Source organism: Nelumbo lutea, chromosome 8 (assembly GCF_056320005.1).
Source record: "Nelumbo lutea isolate HS-2025 chromosome 8, American lotus-T2T, whole genome shotgun sequence".
Classification (NCBI taxonomy): Eukaryota; Viridiplantae; Streptophyta; class Magnoliopsida; order Proteales; family Nelumbonaceae; genus Nelumbo; species Nelumbo lutea.
The window spans coordinates 4,855,954-4,873,393 of NC_142691.1; the positions used below are offsets into that span (position 1 = coordinate 4,855,954).

The window sequence follows — 17,440 nt, forward strand, 5'->3', positions numbered from 1 at the left end:
GGCCTAGATGAAGATTCTGCTGACAAATCCCAACTCAAGCTCTGTTAATCTCCTTTTACATTATATTTGAAGATAGAAACAAGTCTAGTAATCTGATAGACATTGATTTAATTAACTAGATGGATGCAAGGTCGTTTAATGACTCTGAGCTTTACACCATGCTTGAAGTTGAGAACAATTCCGTAATCAAGGGCCAAAGGTTTCTCCATGTTAGGGGAATGGCGAAACACGTATCGGCGATAGAAGTGAATCAGTGAGAGCTTTATCTCTTGTATCGCGAACTTCTTCCCAATGCAGGCTCGAGGTCCAATCCCAAAGGGGATGTGTGCATATGGATGTCTTTGCTTTTCTTCATCACAATCAGGATAAAATCTCTCGGGACGAAACTTTTCTGGCTCTGGGAAATGCTTTGGGTCTTTGGCTATTGCCCCAGGAGCCAACCAGACCCATGTGCCCTACACACATAATCAAACAAATATAATTCGTGTTGTGCAAAGCTTTGCTGAGAAAGAAGATCTGCATTATCATACCATCACATCTACTACCTTTGGGAGATGGTATCCTCCTAACACTATTTCTCTTGATGCTTCCCTTGCAACCAAGGGCGACACAGTGTAGAATCTCATTGCTTCTTTTATTACCTGTGGAACAAACAATGGGAGATTGGGTTTGAATTTTAAGGAGCTGGTTAAATTAGTTCAGGGTTATAGATCTTAAATGACAGTCTTTACCTGATCAAGGTAAGGAAACTTGTGCTGAAGATCATGAGAAGTAGGTGTTACATCATGTGAGCCAAACCCATCAATCTCTCTGAGTAATTTCTTCTCAACCTCTGTGTGTTCAGCGACCAGATAAAGGATTGAAGACAGGGTAAAGGATGTTGTGGCCGATCCAGCGAGCAGATGCTCATAAGCAAGTGCACTGATGTAGTCCGAGGTGAAGACATTCTTTGGTACTGTCTCCGACTCCCTAGCACCCAATATGAGCGATAAGAAATCCTTGGAGCCAGGCTCCTTCTCCTTCATTCTCTTTGCCACAATCCCATCGAGACGTCGGCTCAACTTTTGGTTGGTTTGATCAACCTTCCAATCAGTTGTCCACGGTATTCTCCTTAGGATTTGCCTGAAAGGCTCCTGAAGGATTGGAACCAACAGACCCAGTACGATTGAAATGGAACCTGAAAGGTCCATTTTGAGAGCTGTGGTGGAGTAGATGTGTTGTTTGACGAAGTCCGAGACTTGATCATCACTGTGACCACCTTCATGAACGCTGCCAGCTGCTGACCGTGGTCTGGAGAGGCCAAAGTCGAAACCAAAAGCGGCTTTTCCGATGACATCAGTGGCCAGTTGAAGTGAAAGGTTAGAGAAAGTGATATCTTCCTCTTCAGATGAGGGGAGGCTTAGAGTAGCAGAGTCTATCACTGATTGCATGGAGGGCAGCAAGTAGGACAGGTGGGAGGGTTGGTAGACAGATATTATGGTATTTCGCATGATGGACCATCTAGTGTCTCTGCAAGTGTAGTTCTATCTACTTGTGAGAATTAGTCATGGTAGCCAGTAGTCCAATGTTGTATTCACAGTTAATTTCGTTACAGCAGTTTCCATATAGAAAGAAAAAAATTAACCAGTGCCCAATCCTAGCTGCAGGATTGGGCAGATGTTGAGACTAATTAACCAGTCAAGAGAAGTTATATCAAAGCATACATCACAGTACCTGGTAAAGAAGAGGCCCTTTTGATGAAGTGGGGAGGCTGAGATGGGGGAAGGTATGCTTCGGTTGCTGACATCCTTGAATTTCTTTATTCCAACCTCCCTACACAGTTCTGGGTCCGCTACAATCACAATGGGTTGCCTACCCATGTGGAACCTGCTCCATCCACAGACCAGAGATGGTAATCAATGGCGGAAGGCAAGTTAGAAAGAAAGGAAGAGGAAACAAGGACAACCCTGGGAAACGTAAACGTACCTGAAGATGGGACCATGGCGTTTGGCGAGGACACTGAAAACATCTGGGCCGTACTTGGCGAGAAGAGGAAGGTGTCCCAACAGAGGAACGGTGGGAGGGCCGGGTAGCCTTCTCACCCCCCAGTAGGGTGTGTACAAGTAGAGCAAAGCACCAGCAAGCAACGCAAGCATGGTGAGGATCAACGGTGAAATGGGCGGCAACGTTGTTAAAGGTATCCCTGCACCGATCACCGGTTGAAGAGTATTATCTGAGAAGGCCATTGAGACTTCTCTGAGAGAGAGAGAGAGAGAGAGAGAGAGAGGGGTTTTAGTTATTGCAATGGTGGTTAATTGCATTTAAGGGAAGACGGAAATGGTGGAATAGAGGGTGGACATCACTAGGGAACAGGGATGTTACAGTGATCACCATGATGTTAATTGCATTTAAGGGATGTTACAGTGATCACCATGATGTTACAGTCATAGACACTTGATCTTTGTCGATGGGAATCATGGAAAGAAGCATCTTTTTTGTTTTCCTTGCACTTAATGATGAAAACTATAGAAAAATAGGCAAATAAGCTAGGCTTCATGTATATTATGGAAGGGGTATTTCAGTCTTGATCTCCTTCTAACTCCCCTCGCTACTAACCCAATAAAATGATTCCAGCTGTTTTAATCATGTTAGTGGAGTCCGACTTTAGTGTAACAACTAACCAAGAGCTTAACCCTTCCGTTAAATACTCTTTTTAAAATATATCAATTCTTCAAACATTAATTACAACTTTCTTAAAAAATAGAGATTTCATTTAAGCCTAATTTCTTCTTTCCCCATTCTCTTTCTTCTTCGTTTCTTCTCAGAAATCTTTTGTTCAGTGCTTGATCGTTAATATACAAAAAGTCCCTTTCAATATACAAATTCTCTCGTGCTACCTATCAATATTTGAATCTTCTGTTTCAGTTGTTTGCCCTGCCTCTAGAAGCTATCTGCTTGAAAATGAAGGTTTTCTATTTTACTACAAGTAACTTAAATTTTTCCCACAATCCAAAAACCATCTCAATATTGTAAATAAAAACATAAAAGTCGTACTCTTCCCAACATCTTCAACGACAACAAGAAGAAAGGAAAATCCAATGTATAGGAGGAAATTGAATGTGTACAGCGTCCTTTGCAGAAGAACTCAGTTTGATCTTTATATGTTTTAAACCCACAACTTGAAAGCTGAGCCAGTTAACAATTATTCATTGATCCTTGGAGAAATCGAAAACAATCTTTCATTGAACCAAACAACAATAACGTTTCAATGAATATTATAAGTGGAAAAGAAAGTATGGGGAATTTGTGTATAATTAAAATAGATATTTTATTTTTATTTTTTTTCTAAGCCTAATAAGGCAAATTCATGCATGGCAAAAGAGTTAGAGATCACCCAAGATTTTATTTTTATTTTTAGAAATATTTAATTAATGCATAAAGAATAGATATTTCTTTAAAAGAGTTTCTAATGGAGGGATTAAGGTGTTTGGTGAATCGTTACACCAGGTAGGATTTAGGGACAGCTGGAATCATTTTATTGGGTTAGTAGAGAGGGGAGTATAGAAAAGTTAGTGAGGTAGGATTTAGGGACAGCTGGAATCATTTTATTGGCTTGTTGAAGGTGTCAATTGCTAAGATCTGGGGGACATTTATGGGTTTGGGGGATGGGTTACCCCCATAAAACCAAGAAAAAGGGCTTTTTGCCTGATTAGCAGGAATAAAGGGGCTGGGACTGGGAGTCTAAATAAAATGGTTGTGGGCGGGTTTGTTGTCCACATACAGTTCGGAGGATAGCATTATCACTGCTGAGTGCTGAAGACAATTAGAAGCTTGACTCTAGTGTGACATAATTAGATGGGCTATGATCAATTGACCATTGGTCTAGAGCTAGAGAGAGGAGACTAGAGGTAGTCCGGCCTGAAATGGGGTTTCTTGTCTTTGCCCATGGAAATCTGAAAACTGGGTTTGTCTGGGACTTAACTGCTAACTTCTCACACTAAGCATGGCTTACCTTAATTAGGCCCACTGGCCCAGCACCGGCCCGACCCCGAAATGAACACCCATAGGAGGACTTAAATCTCAAGAGGAATTGGCCCTTCATACTGGAAGAATCAAAGTGACTCTATTATCATGATGAGAAGAATTATTCCATCATACAATAGAGTATATTCACTTTTCCCTTCTTTGTCAAAGAAACGAGTTGATGTCTTTAAAAAAGCACACTCTCTAATCTTAAACGCATGATGTTGTTCTTTGATTCTCTTATAACTTTATGTTAAGTCAGAATCACTTCATTGTTCAATAACCAAATACTCACTGTCAGTTAGGGGTGAAACTTGGGTTGACCCTCACAATCCAACCAATAAAAAAAAACTTTGGACTTGGGCTGAGGTTAGAATGAGGGTTGAGATATTAACATTATGGGGTGGGTCAGGGTTGACCTTATCCTTAACCAATCCGGCCCGAACCACAGTGTTAGATGGGTGAACCCTCTTGTTGAGTTATTTGGCATCCCATTGGAGTCCATTTTTCCATGTTAGAATAATTCCATTAGTGGGATTTGATACATGAATCTGAATCTGAATTTACACTCAAGTATTATTATTGAATACAGGATTCAACTAGCTTTTCACACCAAGTGTTTTCTGTCAATGCATGCATCTAGATAGAATGAAAGGACGGCCTGTCTTTTATGATCAGACCAGAGCACTGACACTGAAAACATAGTGCTAGTCCAAAAGTGTGCTCTATGAAATACCGTGAGATAAAAAAAATGATTTAGAGTTATTAATAAATTCCACTTTTGCCCAAATTCTAGGGAATTGATTTGATACTTTCCTCAGGGAATTTCTTACAAAGGCCTGTAGAATTGTCCCACACCCACCAGTCACTTAATGGCATTGACATTTTAATTGAAAACCCTAATTGCTATGTCCTCTCCGCCTCTTCAACTCTTGTTTATCAGTTTTTTTTTTCTTTTTTGTTCAGCAAAATTGTTTCTTAATCAGTTATCCTGCAACAACGACAAGAAAGAAAATAGAACTCAATTTAGGCATTAAAGTTGAACAAAAGGAAATTCTTTATTTACGACTGAGAACTGACCCAAAGGAAATTCTTTATTTAAGGACTTTTTTTTTTTATCTAATTTGAATGAGACAGAAAGGGGTAGCTACAATTTAGTTTAGGCAATGGATGAACTCTTGTCTAGAATTAAAGTCGGGCCCCAATTATAGTACTGAGAAAATGGGGCCCGTGTCTGGCCCTTACTGTTTATAACATCCAACGAATGGAGTATTGATACTTTGATCATTGCTTGGGATGTTTGAAAGTTGAAACTGTATTCTTCATCAGAATAAATCTTACCTCTGAACTATCAAACACGTGGCATGTTTGGCTGAACTCACAGCCTTGCCTTCAACTTGGAGAATGTCATTTTGCCGTTGTCTCAAAGGATAAGAGTCACCTCAGTGACATAAGACCACCTTGGGCCTCTCAACTCAATTCATACATATGAACTTTACCGTCCTCTGAGAAGACCTCCTTACTGAGACGATCTCCCACTTCCTAGCAAGTGGGAGTTCCCTTGCAGGCGAGCTCCACACTTCAACACTTGTCCATCAAGTGATCACCTAGCGGCACATGCAACAAGACCATCAACACGTAAGGTAAACCTGCCAGGTAGCCGATCTCGGGCCCATTTCATGCATTGAAGACATGAACAGATCACCACAACATGTCACAGCTATGCACCAAGTGACTAATGCATGTTATAGGTGACTAAACAAGTAGTCCTGATTAGTCTCCTAGTGGCCGGGTTGGATCCTAGGTGTCTTGATTGGATACCAGTTGGCCTGAGTTGGTCCATAGATGCTTGAATTGAGCACTATGTGGCTGAGTTCGAGTAATAGGTGTCCTAACAAAGCCCTAGGTGTCTTACCCGAGCTCTACCAAGGCAAAGCAAGATCTAAGTGTATCAAGACTCAACCTACAACAGGTGTCCTATGTTTGTTTGACATGTACACACTCTAACATGTATCCCGAATCCTATTTAAGGGACATGTTAACATTCAATTCATACTTTATGACTCACTGAATTCTCAATCACCCTCTGGATAACTCGGTTTACTAACTTGACTGTCGGAGCTACAAGCCCAGGATATCACCCCAAGCCCTCTAACCTCGTTTCCTCCTTACAAGATACATCCAAGCTCTTCCAAAGACTTGAACACTTTTAGATGGCATCAATTCTTATCATGATATTTGATGCCAAAGGGATAATGTAGGCTTGGGCCATGGTAAAATTGAAGGAATAACAAGAACAATAAAACATTTTTCCAAAATTATTGCATTATTACTAGAAAAGTGGAACAATTTATCTCTTCTATTTAAGACCTACAGTGTTCATCCAAGATGTGTATTCTATCATGCTGAGTGACAATGAATATCTCAAGATTATGGGAAAATTTCACTTTAGTATCCTGAACTTTGGGGGTGGTGTCAAGTTACTACCCAAACTTTTAAATGTGTCACTATAACATCCAAACTTTCAAAAAGTATCAATTTAATCCCTACCTTGTATCCAAACTTAGATTGCAATTTAAATTGAGCATGAGAACAATTAGGCTATGTTTGGTTTGAAGAAAAGGTAGGAAAAGGTGGAAAAAACCAAATACAGCCTTACACAACAATCGAGAAAAAGAGAATAGGAGCACACATCCAAAGAAAAACATCTCCTGATACACAAGTGGAGCCAATTCGGTAGTCTTCGAGACCAAACAAAGGTTCCTACCCCAATTACTCTTAAAAGTAGTTTCTATCAGAAGAGAGGTAAGGTTTCATATCCCCCTCCCGTTGATTCTTAATAGAATTTTTCTTTTTATTAAGCTAAATTTGGAAGGAGTAAAAATATAAATATATAGAGTGCAAAGCTTTATATTTTATATTTTTTTGTATGTATTTATAAATACTATATATATTTGTATTCTTCTAAATTGAATCTGGAGAGTGCAAATATAAATATACAGTATAAACCCTTATATACTGTATTGATAAATCTTAAATCTGTGTAGTACATATTTATATTTGCATTCTTCCCAAACAAAAGTTAAGGTGGCAGTTCATCCTGGCTTTAACTCTGAAAAGGTAACTCATCACATTGTTGTCCTGATTCCTTTGGTTTTTTCTTATTTTGATTGATTCTTCTTCCTGTTATGGTGATATTTGTATGGTTATCAAAACCATGGTTTTAAAAACCATGGATATCAAACCATGAAAAGGTGATATTTGTATGGTTATCAAAACCATAGTTCGACCGTTTGATTCGAATTGATAGTCTAATTTGACAATAAAAATTAAAAAAATAATTAAAAATAAAAAACAGTCAAAACTGTTAGATGGATCAACGGTTCGATTGTCCAAATTAATAAATCATCAATCGATTCAACGGTTTTTGGTATAGACTGAATTTGAAATAAAACAGAATCAATTGCCTGAAAAATTGCTAGTCTAAATGGTCTGACCATCCTAATCAACGACAGTTTGACAACCATGATCAAAACCTGTCATTTATGCAATGAATATAAATGTAGGTTATGCATGGATAATCTAATTATATGTCTGTTTTGTCCCCAAAGTTGATTAATTAGTGGCTTATGTCCTGTCCTGAAATATACATTCTCTAGGTAGTTATTGGACATCTCTGTCATTTTCAAAATAAAATAATAATAAAAAAAAGAAATAGAGAGAGATGGAGATAAAGACTTGACATTCTTCTTTCAAAAATTGTGACTGGTGACCCAACTGAATTAACGCTGTCTCCTGAAATGCATTTTGTACATAATTGTTGGACGTTTCTCTCTTTTCCATTAAAGAAAAAAAGAAAAAAGGGAACGTGATTTAAAATATTTCGGAGTAGGATTGAACTCCTAACACTATGGGCGTGAGGTCCCAAGAGAGACCAATTACTCTGAGCAATAGTATCATATCCAGACATCCGTGTCCTCTGAGTACAGATAAAGTTTCACATTTTGTGCTCATAGGGCCGATGACCCAATAGGTGAGATGGTCACTCGGTATACCTTTGAATGTGGAGGTATAGGAGCAGATCCGTGTATTTATAGCATGGTTTTTAAAACTCACCCGGAGATCGAACCGGTCAGAGGTCAGGTTATTAGGTCTAACGGTTGGTCTGGTCTAACAAAAAAAATAAAAAAAATAAAAAATGGTCAAAAGCGTTCAAATACTTAATGCCCGGGTCAGCAGTTTACTAATCAAAATTCCAGTTTTGAGGAAAACAGAATCTGTCACCTGACCGGTTTCCGATTTTTCCAATCCAACCATCTAGTCTAATCCGGTTTTAAAACCATGATTTATAAGGTTTCCGTGGTAAGGTTGGTGGCTCTCAGATGCACCTGTTCTGTCTCCATCCCTTTAAAATCCCCCTTTATTGTATGATTAGTATATTAAAATAACATTGTCTTCAAGAAAGATTAGTGGAATGGTGTAGGGTAATTCCATTCATCATATTCCTGGTGGCAAAATTTTAAACTTTCTCCTTTTTAGATTACTTTTACCTTTAGGATTGTTTGATTTACAGGAATAAGGGTCTGGATCCATTCTGATTCCAATGGAATTGAACCCATTCTTATTGAAATGACTATTTTTTCCCTTTTTCTTATAAATGAAAATCTATTCCAATTGCCATTCTGATCTAAATTCTAATTCCTATTCCGACTATAAATCAAATGCGCCCCTAGTGCTTTTGCAATTATGTTATCATAATAAACAAATATATTTCAAAAGAGAAAACTAATATGAATTTGGCCTTAAAAAATTATATCGACACACCAAAAAGCAAGAAAGGTTGATAGGCTGTCGTAGCGCGATAGATGAGATATGATAACATATATAGGGTTAGGTTGTTCTTATGGCCAAAGCTTTTGGGAATGGGCATTAATTGGTCCATGGTCTCATCAAGATCGAGACCCATCCTTTAATAATTGAATTGGCCCATTACTCGCTATGAAGATTAGACGGGGGTAAAGATAAAAATCAAGGGGTTTTCATAGTTCAGTCCACCCCAAATAATTTCAATTTGGAACATCATGATGAGTGTTGTCATCAGTCATCCACCATCATCCGGGCCCACGATATGACAGAAGGGACAACATTTTGATTTTAATTAGTGTATAAGGTGAGAGAAGTGAGAAAGGAGCGAAGATTGCGTACAAACTTCACTTCGCCGACGCCTCCCATCGGGATGGTTGTGGATATGCACCGAGAAAAAAGTAATAATAAAGAAGAAGAACCTGTTTGGTTCATACGAATAGGGATTTGGAATTAGAATGGGAATGGGAATGAGTTATTTCAATTCTAGTTGTTTGGTTGGGTAAAATCAGAATCCCATTCTTTTCTTAAAAATGAAATCTTATTCTTACTGAATCTAATTCCCATTTTTATTTTTATTTGAACTAAACAAACTATAGGAATAGTTAATTTTCATTCTGACCGCAAACCAAACAGACCCTAAATTGTAGGAGTATTTTTCTTTGATGCAACGACCTGGAGCCGATTTTTTTCTTTTATTTCTGCTCGTTCACCATGAGGCCATTGAATGGAAAACACTTTACCGTGTTTATCAAAGAAAGATGAGAGCTCGTCCCCATCAAAGAAAGGAAAGCCCATGTGAAATCGTTTGCACAATCCACGCACTCTCTCTTAAAGTTGAATAGTGCTTGGGCCATGGGCTTCATTACATTGCACGACTGAACGGTCCAATCCAATCTCCCCGGACCATCCTGCCACAGTAATGTGATCTCCTTTTTTTAAAGTAGTATTAAGGATTGTTCTTTTTTGATATTTGACATCTGAAATTTATAATAATTACTTTAAGAGGTAAGATTTCTTCTATCAATATTAACTTTAGCGGAATCATTGAAAAGTCTCTATTGACTTTAATAATTTTTTAGATTTTCAACTAATTTCCTTACATCTACACCAACTTTCTACCTATAGACACTCTTCAAATCTGAAACTTGTGCTTTCATGGCCCAGCTATAGCTAATCTCAACCACAAACCATTCAAATGGTGGATTGGCAAGCCATATTTGCTTTGCTATTAGTTGTTAGTTGTTTCCACTATCACACACTAGTGAGTAGCCACCACACTAAACAAAACTATGTTGTTTCTACATTATTTACGGGTAAATTACAAAGATGCCTCAATACTACGGGATCAATGACAAAATGCCCCTCTACAAAGCTCCCTCTTCATAATTCAAGGGGCATGAAATGAAATTTTGAAAATGACGAAAATGGGCAAAGTCATCTCCCTTTTGTTTGACGTTGTTGCCACTATCTCATTGACGAAGAGTTTTCAGCATGGCTATCGCTGAATATAGAAGAATCTCTAACAATACCAAAAAAAATCATTCGCATATTTTACGCCATTGTTGGAGAAGAAAGGTATTTTTATCACTGTTGCTAGAGAAGAAAGGTATTTTACGCCATTGTTGGAGAAGAAAGGTATTTTACGCCATTCTAGGGGGTTTTGTTGCAAATGAAAGTAGTACAGTATTTTTTACTTGTAATTTACCCTTATTTTTTCCCCCAACAAATTGCAATATTGATCGTGGCAATTTAATCGAACAAGAGGAATGCATTGTTGCCATACAACAATACAAATGCATTTGTACTCTTTTCGAACAAGAGGAATGCTTTGTTGCCATACAACAAGAGGAATGCATTTGGAAGGAGTACAAATGCAAATATGTAGAGCGTAAAACCTTATGTGTTTTGTATTATTTTATTATATGTATTTGTTTTGTACATATTTGTATTTGTACTCTTTTCGAACCATAGTTTTCAAAACTGGATGGAGGTGGCTGGTTCCTAGTTTTTCTCCAAAACCAGATTTTTGTCAAAAAAAAATGTTGATTTGGTCAACAAACCGCTGACCAGGGTAGTTGAATCGTTCGATGGTTTTGATTATTTTTTATTTTTTAATCTTTTTGTCAAAATGGGTCAATCATTCGGTTCTAACGGTCGGACCATTTGACACAGGAACCGGATCCTTGACCAGTTCGTTGTCTAGGGTCGGTTTTAAAAATCTTATTCCAAACTGGGCCTTAGTATTTAACATAAACCTTAGGGGGAGGTTTAAGTTTCTGCTGCAACCAGTATGAACCCTACTCACAATACATTGTTGCCATACAACAGAAACATTTTCTATATTTGTATGTTTTCATTCATGGGTGATGTTCTTATACGCAGGGCTGCAAGTGAAGTGAGGAGAATGTGAGGACCATTACCATTCTGTGAGGAGAAAATTTGGATTCCCAAATGAGTCACCATCAATTGGTGAGCTCTGATTGACTAATATATAACCCGTCTTGTTGGTTGTTGTTGGTTGCTTGTCCCAGCACCAAAATTAGGGATGCCAGTGAATCGGGTTTAGTAAGGGTTGCCCAACATGAATTTCTTCCGACTTGAACATGTTGCTGTGGGCAGCAGAAAGAAAATTACAAAGATCTAGGGACACCTCTGCCCCAAGAATCAGCTAATTAAACTATTAAAGCATTAAGATGAAGATGAAATCCAAAATAGACTCTTTCTCTGAGATGTAGTTCCAACGGCCCACAATTTTTAAGCAGTCAGCAGCTAGTGGGATAGCTTTTTTGGCTAACTATGCTAACAACATTAACGCTACATTTGGCAAGGATTTATCTTTCTTTTTTTTAGTTAAAATTCCCTTATGAATACTAATTTTTTTTTTCAAAAAAGAGATAGATGCTTAAAATAAAAAATGCCAAATACAGTCTAATAGAGATACCAATTGATCCCACTTTAGTCAATAAAATTCGCTCCGTTGCACTCCTTGCCCACACAACAGTAGGAGATATGGCCCCCTTAATTTTTATAGGCATCAAAATTGATTTTAATCTCTTGGTCTTGTGGAGGAAACCGCATTTGGCCATTGGTCTTAGTATTGTGTCCACATGCACATGCAGTCTTGGGCTTTTTAGTCCCAAATATACTCTTTGAATCTCAGCCAATCCTTTTCTATGATGATCTGAGGGAATTCTTTTTTGTGCTTTTGAAAATGGCACACCCAGCCTCGTTATCTCTCAAACTTTGAATTGAAATGTCTCTTAATGCATGATGAGGGCGGATTTGGCCCTCCAATGACATTGTGACACCTGGCACCTCATGACAATTAGGTGCAGTCTCGTGACAACTAGGTAGTTCACCACCATGCAGCATTTACAGGCAGTTCGCCACCATGCAACACTCAGGTAGCTTGCCACTAGGCAGCTCACCACCATGCAACACTTACAGGTAGTTTGCCACCATACAGTCTGACACTTTACAGACAACTCGCTTCCTAATTAGACTAACCACCACATGACAACCCCGAGGAGCTCACCACCGTACCATGCATCTTACGGGATTGACTTGTAACGACTATATTAGCTCACTCACTCCCCGATTTAGGCGGAAATGGGAAACCTTACCAGTTGGTGGCTTTATCCACACCTAACACGAAAACAGCTCCCATTACAGCGGGAATTCAGAAACTGTTCCACCAAACACATGAGGACTCTAATATATAAAGGCCTCACCCCCAGGGGCAAAAAGAGGGGAGAAAAAAAAGGGTGATCTCTGCTCTCTAGCTCTCTCATTCTCTAATATCATTTTCAGCTCACTATTAAGTGTTGACTTAGCCATCGGAGTGTCCCCACCAGATAAGCCACCTTGGGTTCTCTGATTCAGTTCTTGCAGGCAACAGTTCCTGCCATTTACAAAGATGAGCCGATCATCTCCTACAGGGAGCAGCCGGATTACACTACACTAGGGAACTCTACTTCAGCCTCTGAGTCACCGACCACTTGGAAGCAGACGAGATGACAAGATACTAAGTCAAAAGAAAATAATACGTGACCAGAAACCGTTACATCAATGCGGAAGACTATTATAAGAGTATGTGTCATTGCACGTATGCAAGTACATATCAAAGTATTAATTATAATTTGTGATATATGAATTAATTTGTATGACTTAGACATAAATCAAGACAAGTATCTATTTATTTATTTTTTTGGGGAGGGGACAGGGGAGGGGAGGGGATGGAGTTGGGGGTTGAAGTACAAAATTTTGGACGTTCCGAATTTTTTCACCTCTTCAGGTGGGCCTTCGTAGAAAAGCCTTACCAAACGGAAACTTAGGCTTTGTGCTTGGTGACTTGCAAGTGTTCTGGCTTTAAAATGTTTTATTTTTGTAGGCAATTCATATTAAATGTTGAAAACACTCTTTGTTTTCAATTTTATTTTCCACAGCCCAAAGCTCGATAGGCAAAAGCTTATTCAAACAGAGATAGGCTCTTCAAGATTTGTGTTTCTAGAGCCTCAAATCACAAAGCCCCAATTTCAGGCGGCTTTGTGTTTTGAGTCTTATCTACAAGTGTTTTAACTTTAAATTATATATTTCAAAGGAAACACTTGAATGCGTAAAACACTTTTTTGTCACATTCTTGTTTACCACAGCCCCAACCCAAACTCAAAAGCTGAAACCCAGAAACCCAGAAAGCCAGACTAGTCCCACAGAGGACTTTTCAGCTTTTACCCCCAAAACCTTTTTGGTTATCATGATGGCACATCACCCTCAGCTCAGGCCTCATTAAATTCACCACCACTGTGCCCTCATTTCATGCCATCCATTCCCCCACTTCTTCTCAGTTTGGAGACTTACTGCTTGGCAACAGCTCTAGCTTTCTCCAAATCTGATTTGATTTCTTTATTCAATATGTTCCATCAATGATCATATCCTGCAATTGACTGCATTGCTGATGTTGAGAGAGATGGGTCATCATTCATGCTGCAACAAACAGAAGGTAAAGAGGGGACTGTGGTCACCTGAGGAAGATGAGAAACTGTTCAACTACGTTTCCACCCATGGCCATGGTTGTTGGAGCTCAGTTCCAAGACTCGCCGGTAAAACACAACTAATATCCACATCTTCTCTAATGCTGCTTTACGTTAACTTATGAATGTTGAACATAGCTGCATCTCCCCACTCCCATATTGCTGATGAAAACTTTATTTGAATTTCAATTCAAATGCATTTGATTTATCTGTGTTGTTCTTTTATACATCTTTTGCTCTGTTATTTAAAAGTTCCTAACCCATCACGCTTGAAGAAACGAAATGCATTAATTCTGCTTCATTTCATGTTTCAGGCTTGCGAAGATGCGGCAAAAGTTGCAGGTTAAGATGGATTAATTACCTCAGGCCAGACTTGAAACGTGGGCACTTGTCTTCCCAGGAAACCGATCTCATAATCCAACTCCACAGAGTTCTAGGAAACAGGTAATTAATTTGTTTATCGCTGTAATCTAATTTAATTAATCAGGGCTTGACAACTCGTACAAACTAAAATGATGAGTGATGAGATGAGAGATCGTATACTACAGGTGGGCTCAAATTGCCAAGTACCTCCCGGGAAGAACAGATAATGAAGTGAAGAACTTCTGGAACTCGAGCATAAAGAAAAAGCTTATCACTGGTGCTACTGTTTCTGTTGACTTAACTACCCTATCAGATGTCTGGAATCCAGTTGCATCTCGTGAGGGTTTGTTGTCTCTAAATGCAAACCCAGATCCAACCGTTGCTGGCCAACAGCGTCACTTTTGTCTTCCACAACAAACAACAAAGCTAGCAAGTTATGATGATGGTGATTTTGAGCCAGACATGATCGATTACGATGTCAACTGGATAAACGTGTCACAGCCGCAGCCGCTGCAAACAGAAACAACAGATTCTTGTGACCTGATGCCGACAGAGAGTTGTGGTTATAGTATTCGTCATCATCGTGGTCATCGATATCGTTCATCGGAGAATTATCAGGATTACAGTCAGACCGATGAAGCCACAACCGCTTACGATGGACAGCTTCTGGGATCCGAGATCCCCAACATGGACAAATGTGGACTACCATCTTCTTCTGTTTTACATGAAACTACTGAACCATTTACTGCTTTCCCTTCTTCAGCTTGTTTTCCATTTCGCTCTTACCCATGGAATCCTCAAATGCCCACCAATCAGAGGCAGTGCATTAATTGACGGAACTATACCAGCATCATTATCAGTATGAACCTTCCTACTCCTAGTCCTAGTCTAGCATCGATCAGACTGGGTTCCAGAGGTTCGATCGGCTTGGTTGCTTAATTTTCTCATCATGTGTGCACTTGTCCCCCCTCCCAGACAAAAAAAAAAAGTATTAATGGATGTGAATTTAAAGCTTCATTAATACAAATATTTGTGGGTTTCATCGATATTGCTTCTCAAAAAGCTTCATTGAGAAGTTGCAGAAAAAGGTTTCCTTTCTACATGCATGTTTGCAATCAACCATATATTTGTATATTGAAAACTTTTAGATTCTTTCTTTTTTCTATTTTTTTTTTGAATGAACTGATTTTTATTGGAGAAATTTGCAACCTTCGATTGCCCTTGGATGCACTGATTTTTATTGGCTTATAGCGTACAACCGGTTTGGGCTTTTTGTGAAAACTTGAATTAACTAGGCCCAAAGGCTTGAGTACGAAATAGTGTAAAATGCCAGCTTGGGCCAATCTGTTGAACCCTGCAAATACAGATTCTGAATATCCTTGCAATACAGAAGTTAGTAACAGGTGGGGCTAAGACATTTGTACCCATCCTCCAATATAAAATCAAGAGGATATTAATATGATCCAAGGAAGCAGTTTGAGACGGGATTTTCTCAAAAATTAAGTTGTGTCTCAGAGCTGAATTGGAAGCCCATATTTATAATATTTATAATGGGACTTCCATCACTCAACGGTACAAAAATAAATAAGGGAAAACTCTTATTATCCAAGATTATTCTAACCACGTAGGCTCTTTCTGCCCCTTGGATCAAGGGACAATTGTCCCACAAGTAGGATTAGTTGCCCAGATTTTCTCAACTATCTTGCCAAACTTTGACCACACCAAATAAGAGTCTTGCTGATATGGCATCAGTTTGATTATCTATAAATGGGCCAAGAAAAGGAGACTAGTCAAAGATATTTATCCATTGGTGTAGGCTATACCATCAGCCGTAGGATTTGTCCATACACCAAGGTTATTCTGAATCGAGGTCATCTGACCACTCAGATCAACACAATCTAAACTGCACCCTTCTGGATGGGAGAGAGCTTTGGCTCCTATTAAATTGTACATACAATCACCTTTCCAGGGTGGATTTAACACCACTTCCGCAGGCATTCACAAATTCTCACGAAAAAAATAAGGGAGATGTGGATTTATCATCTATCGTTAGAACTTAGAATCGAAACGAAATCCATGGTTTGGGAAAAAAATAAGGGAGGCGTGGATTTATCATTCACCGTTCTATTCAGATTTGGGACCAAAAAAGTCATTCTAATCCGAAACGAATCCGTGGTTTCTTTCAACCAAACGTGATTCTCATCATATAATTGTTAGAATCCAAAAAATCGATTCTGCGGAGTGATGCCAAACGGGACCTTACTTGCTGTAGGTTGTCAATAGTATTTCATATACTGCTACTGCTATCCCCCGCGCCTGCGGTTTTATATATCCCTTCATTATACATCAGCATGCCCATGATCGGTGCAACTGACGAGCAGGTGATCCCGAATACATTAATGGGTATGAGAGACGGATAGAATATCTCCCTAACTTATGTGTTATTATTTTATGAGAGATATTTTCAATACCTGGGAATCTTTCAATTCATAATAGAGAGGTGTGACGGTAATTCATAACAGATAGAGACTGAGTAGGAAAAGTGAATAGGAAATCCCGTTTATGAGAACTCATGGTCCTGACTCCTGACCCATTTTGCTATATATGAGTAGGACAGGATATGGTCCCAACACCTAAGCCACTGTGTGCAGCGTCCCCATAAGCAAAGGCAAACCAACTTTTCTTCCTTGTGGTTGGGTGAAAAAGAAAGGAAAAACAGCAATGATACAGAATTAGGTTGCATTTGACATTCCTTATTTTAAGGATCTATCTCCCTTTTGCAATTAAAATGCCCCTATGAAAATGAATTTGGTTTCAGTCAGGACAAAATCCGTTCGAGCAGCCTTTATAACCTTGCATCGAGAATATTTCCTTGCTTATGTGATTTATTTTATGGGAAGATATTCCGAATGCAAGATTGCAAAAGGCGGTTGGAACAGTATGAACACGGACTTGCACCGACAGAAGCCGATCTCTATAAAAATTGAATTTTTAACAGCCAAATGGAGATAAATCCTTAAAATAAGGAATGCCAAATACAGCCTTAACGTGCAAGTTGGGTGGGCCCAACTTGAGTATGTACTGACCCAGCCCACAACTTTGTTCGGTCTAGATTTGGATTCCTGGCCATCAGGTTGGGCCTAAGTGCCCAAGACTTCAAATTTTTTCAAGTTGAGCCC

General features: G+C 39.0%; 2 protein-coding genes across 2 annotated transcripts; one reads left to right on the forward strand and one right to left on the reverse strand.

Moving 5' to 3' along the window:
• Positions 1-14: 14 nt before the first annotated feature.
• On the reverse strand, positions 15-2,514 carry CYP711A1 (cytochrome P450, family 711, subfamily A, polypeptide 1). The gene is made up of 5 exons (XM_088959898.1): positions 1,966-2,514; positions 1,714-1,866; positions 732-1,509; positions 546-641; positions 15-455 (listed from the first exon to the last, which is right to left on the reverse strand). Exons 1-5 carry the CDS (start codon positions 2,298-2,300, stop codon positions 108-110), a joined length of 1,710 nt encoding a protein of 569 aa, XP_088816024.1. The 5' UTR covers positions 2,301-2,514; the 3' UTR covers positions 15-107.
• Positions 2,515-13,684: 11,170 nt separating this feature from the next.
• Positions 13,685-15,462, forward strand: LOC148842303 (MYB-like transcription factor ODO1). The gene is made up of 3 exons (XM_088959612.1): positions 13,685-13,967; positions 14,213-14,342; positions 14,447-15,462. The coding sequence occupies exons 1-3, from the start codon at positions 13,823-13,825 to the stop codon at positions 15,093-15,095; spliced, it is 924 nt and encodes a 307-aa protein (XP_088815738.1). The 5' UTR covers positions 13,685-13,822; the 3' UTR covers positions 15,096-15,462.
• The last annotated feature ends 1,978 nt before the right edge of the window (positions 15,463-17,440 follow it).

Excerpts from the sequence above, each read along its gene's own strand:
- CYP711A1 (XM_088959898.1), bottom strand. The coding sequence starts at position 2,300 with ATGCAATTAACCACCATTGCAATAACTAAAACCCCTCTCTCTCTCTCT. Across the intron at positions 1,867-1,965 it reads CGCCATGGTCCCATCTTCAG|GTTCCACATGGGTAGGCAAC; the intron begins GTACGTTTACGT and ends TGGATGGAGCAG. Across the intron at positions 456-545 it reads GAGGATACCATCTCCCAAAG|GGCACATGGGTCTGGTTGGC; the intron begins GTAGTAGATGTG and ends TTATGTGTGTAG.
- LOC148842303 (XM_088959612.1), top strand. The coding sequence starts at position 13,823 with ATGTTGAGAGAGATGGGTCATCATTCATGCTGCAACAAACAGAAGGTA. Across the intron at positions 13,968-14,212 it reads CTCAGTTCCAAGACTCGCCG|GCTTGCGAAGATGCGGCAAA; the intron begins GTAAAACACAAC and ends TTCATGTTTCAG. Across the intron at positions 14,343-14,446 it reads CACAGAGTTCTAGGAAACAG|GTGGGCTCAAATTGCCAAGT; the intron begins GTAATTAATTTG and ends CGTATACTACAG.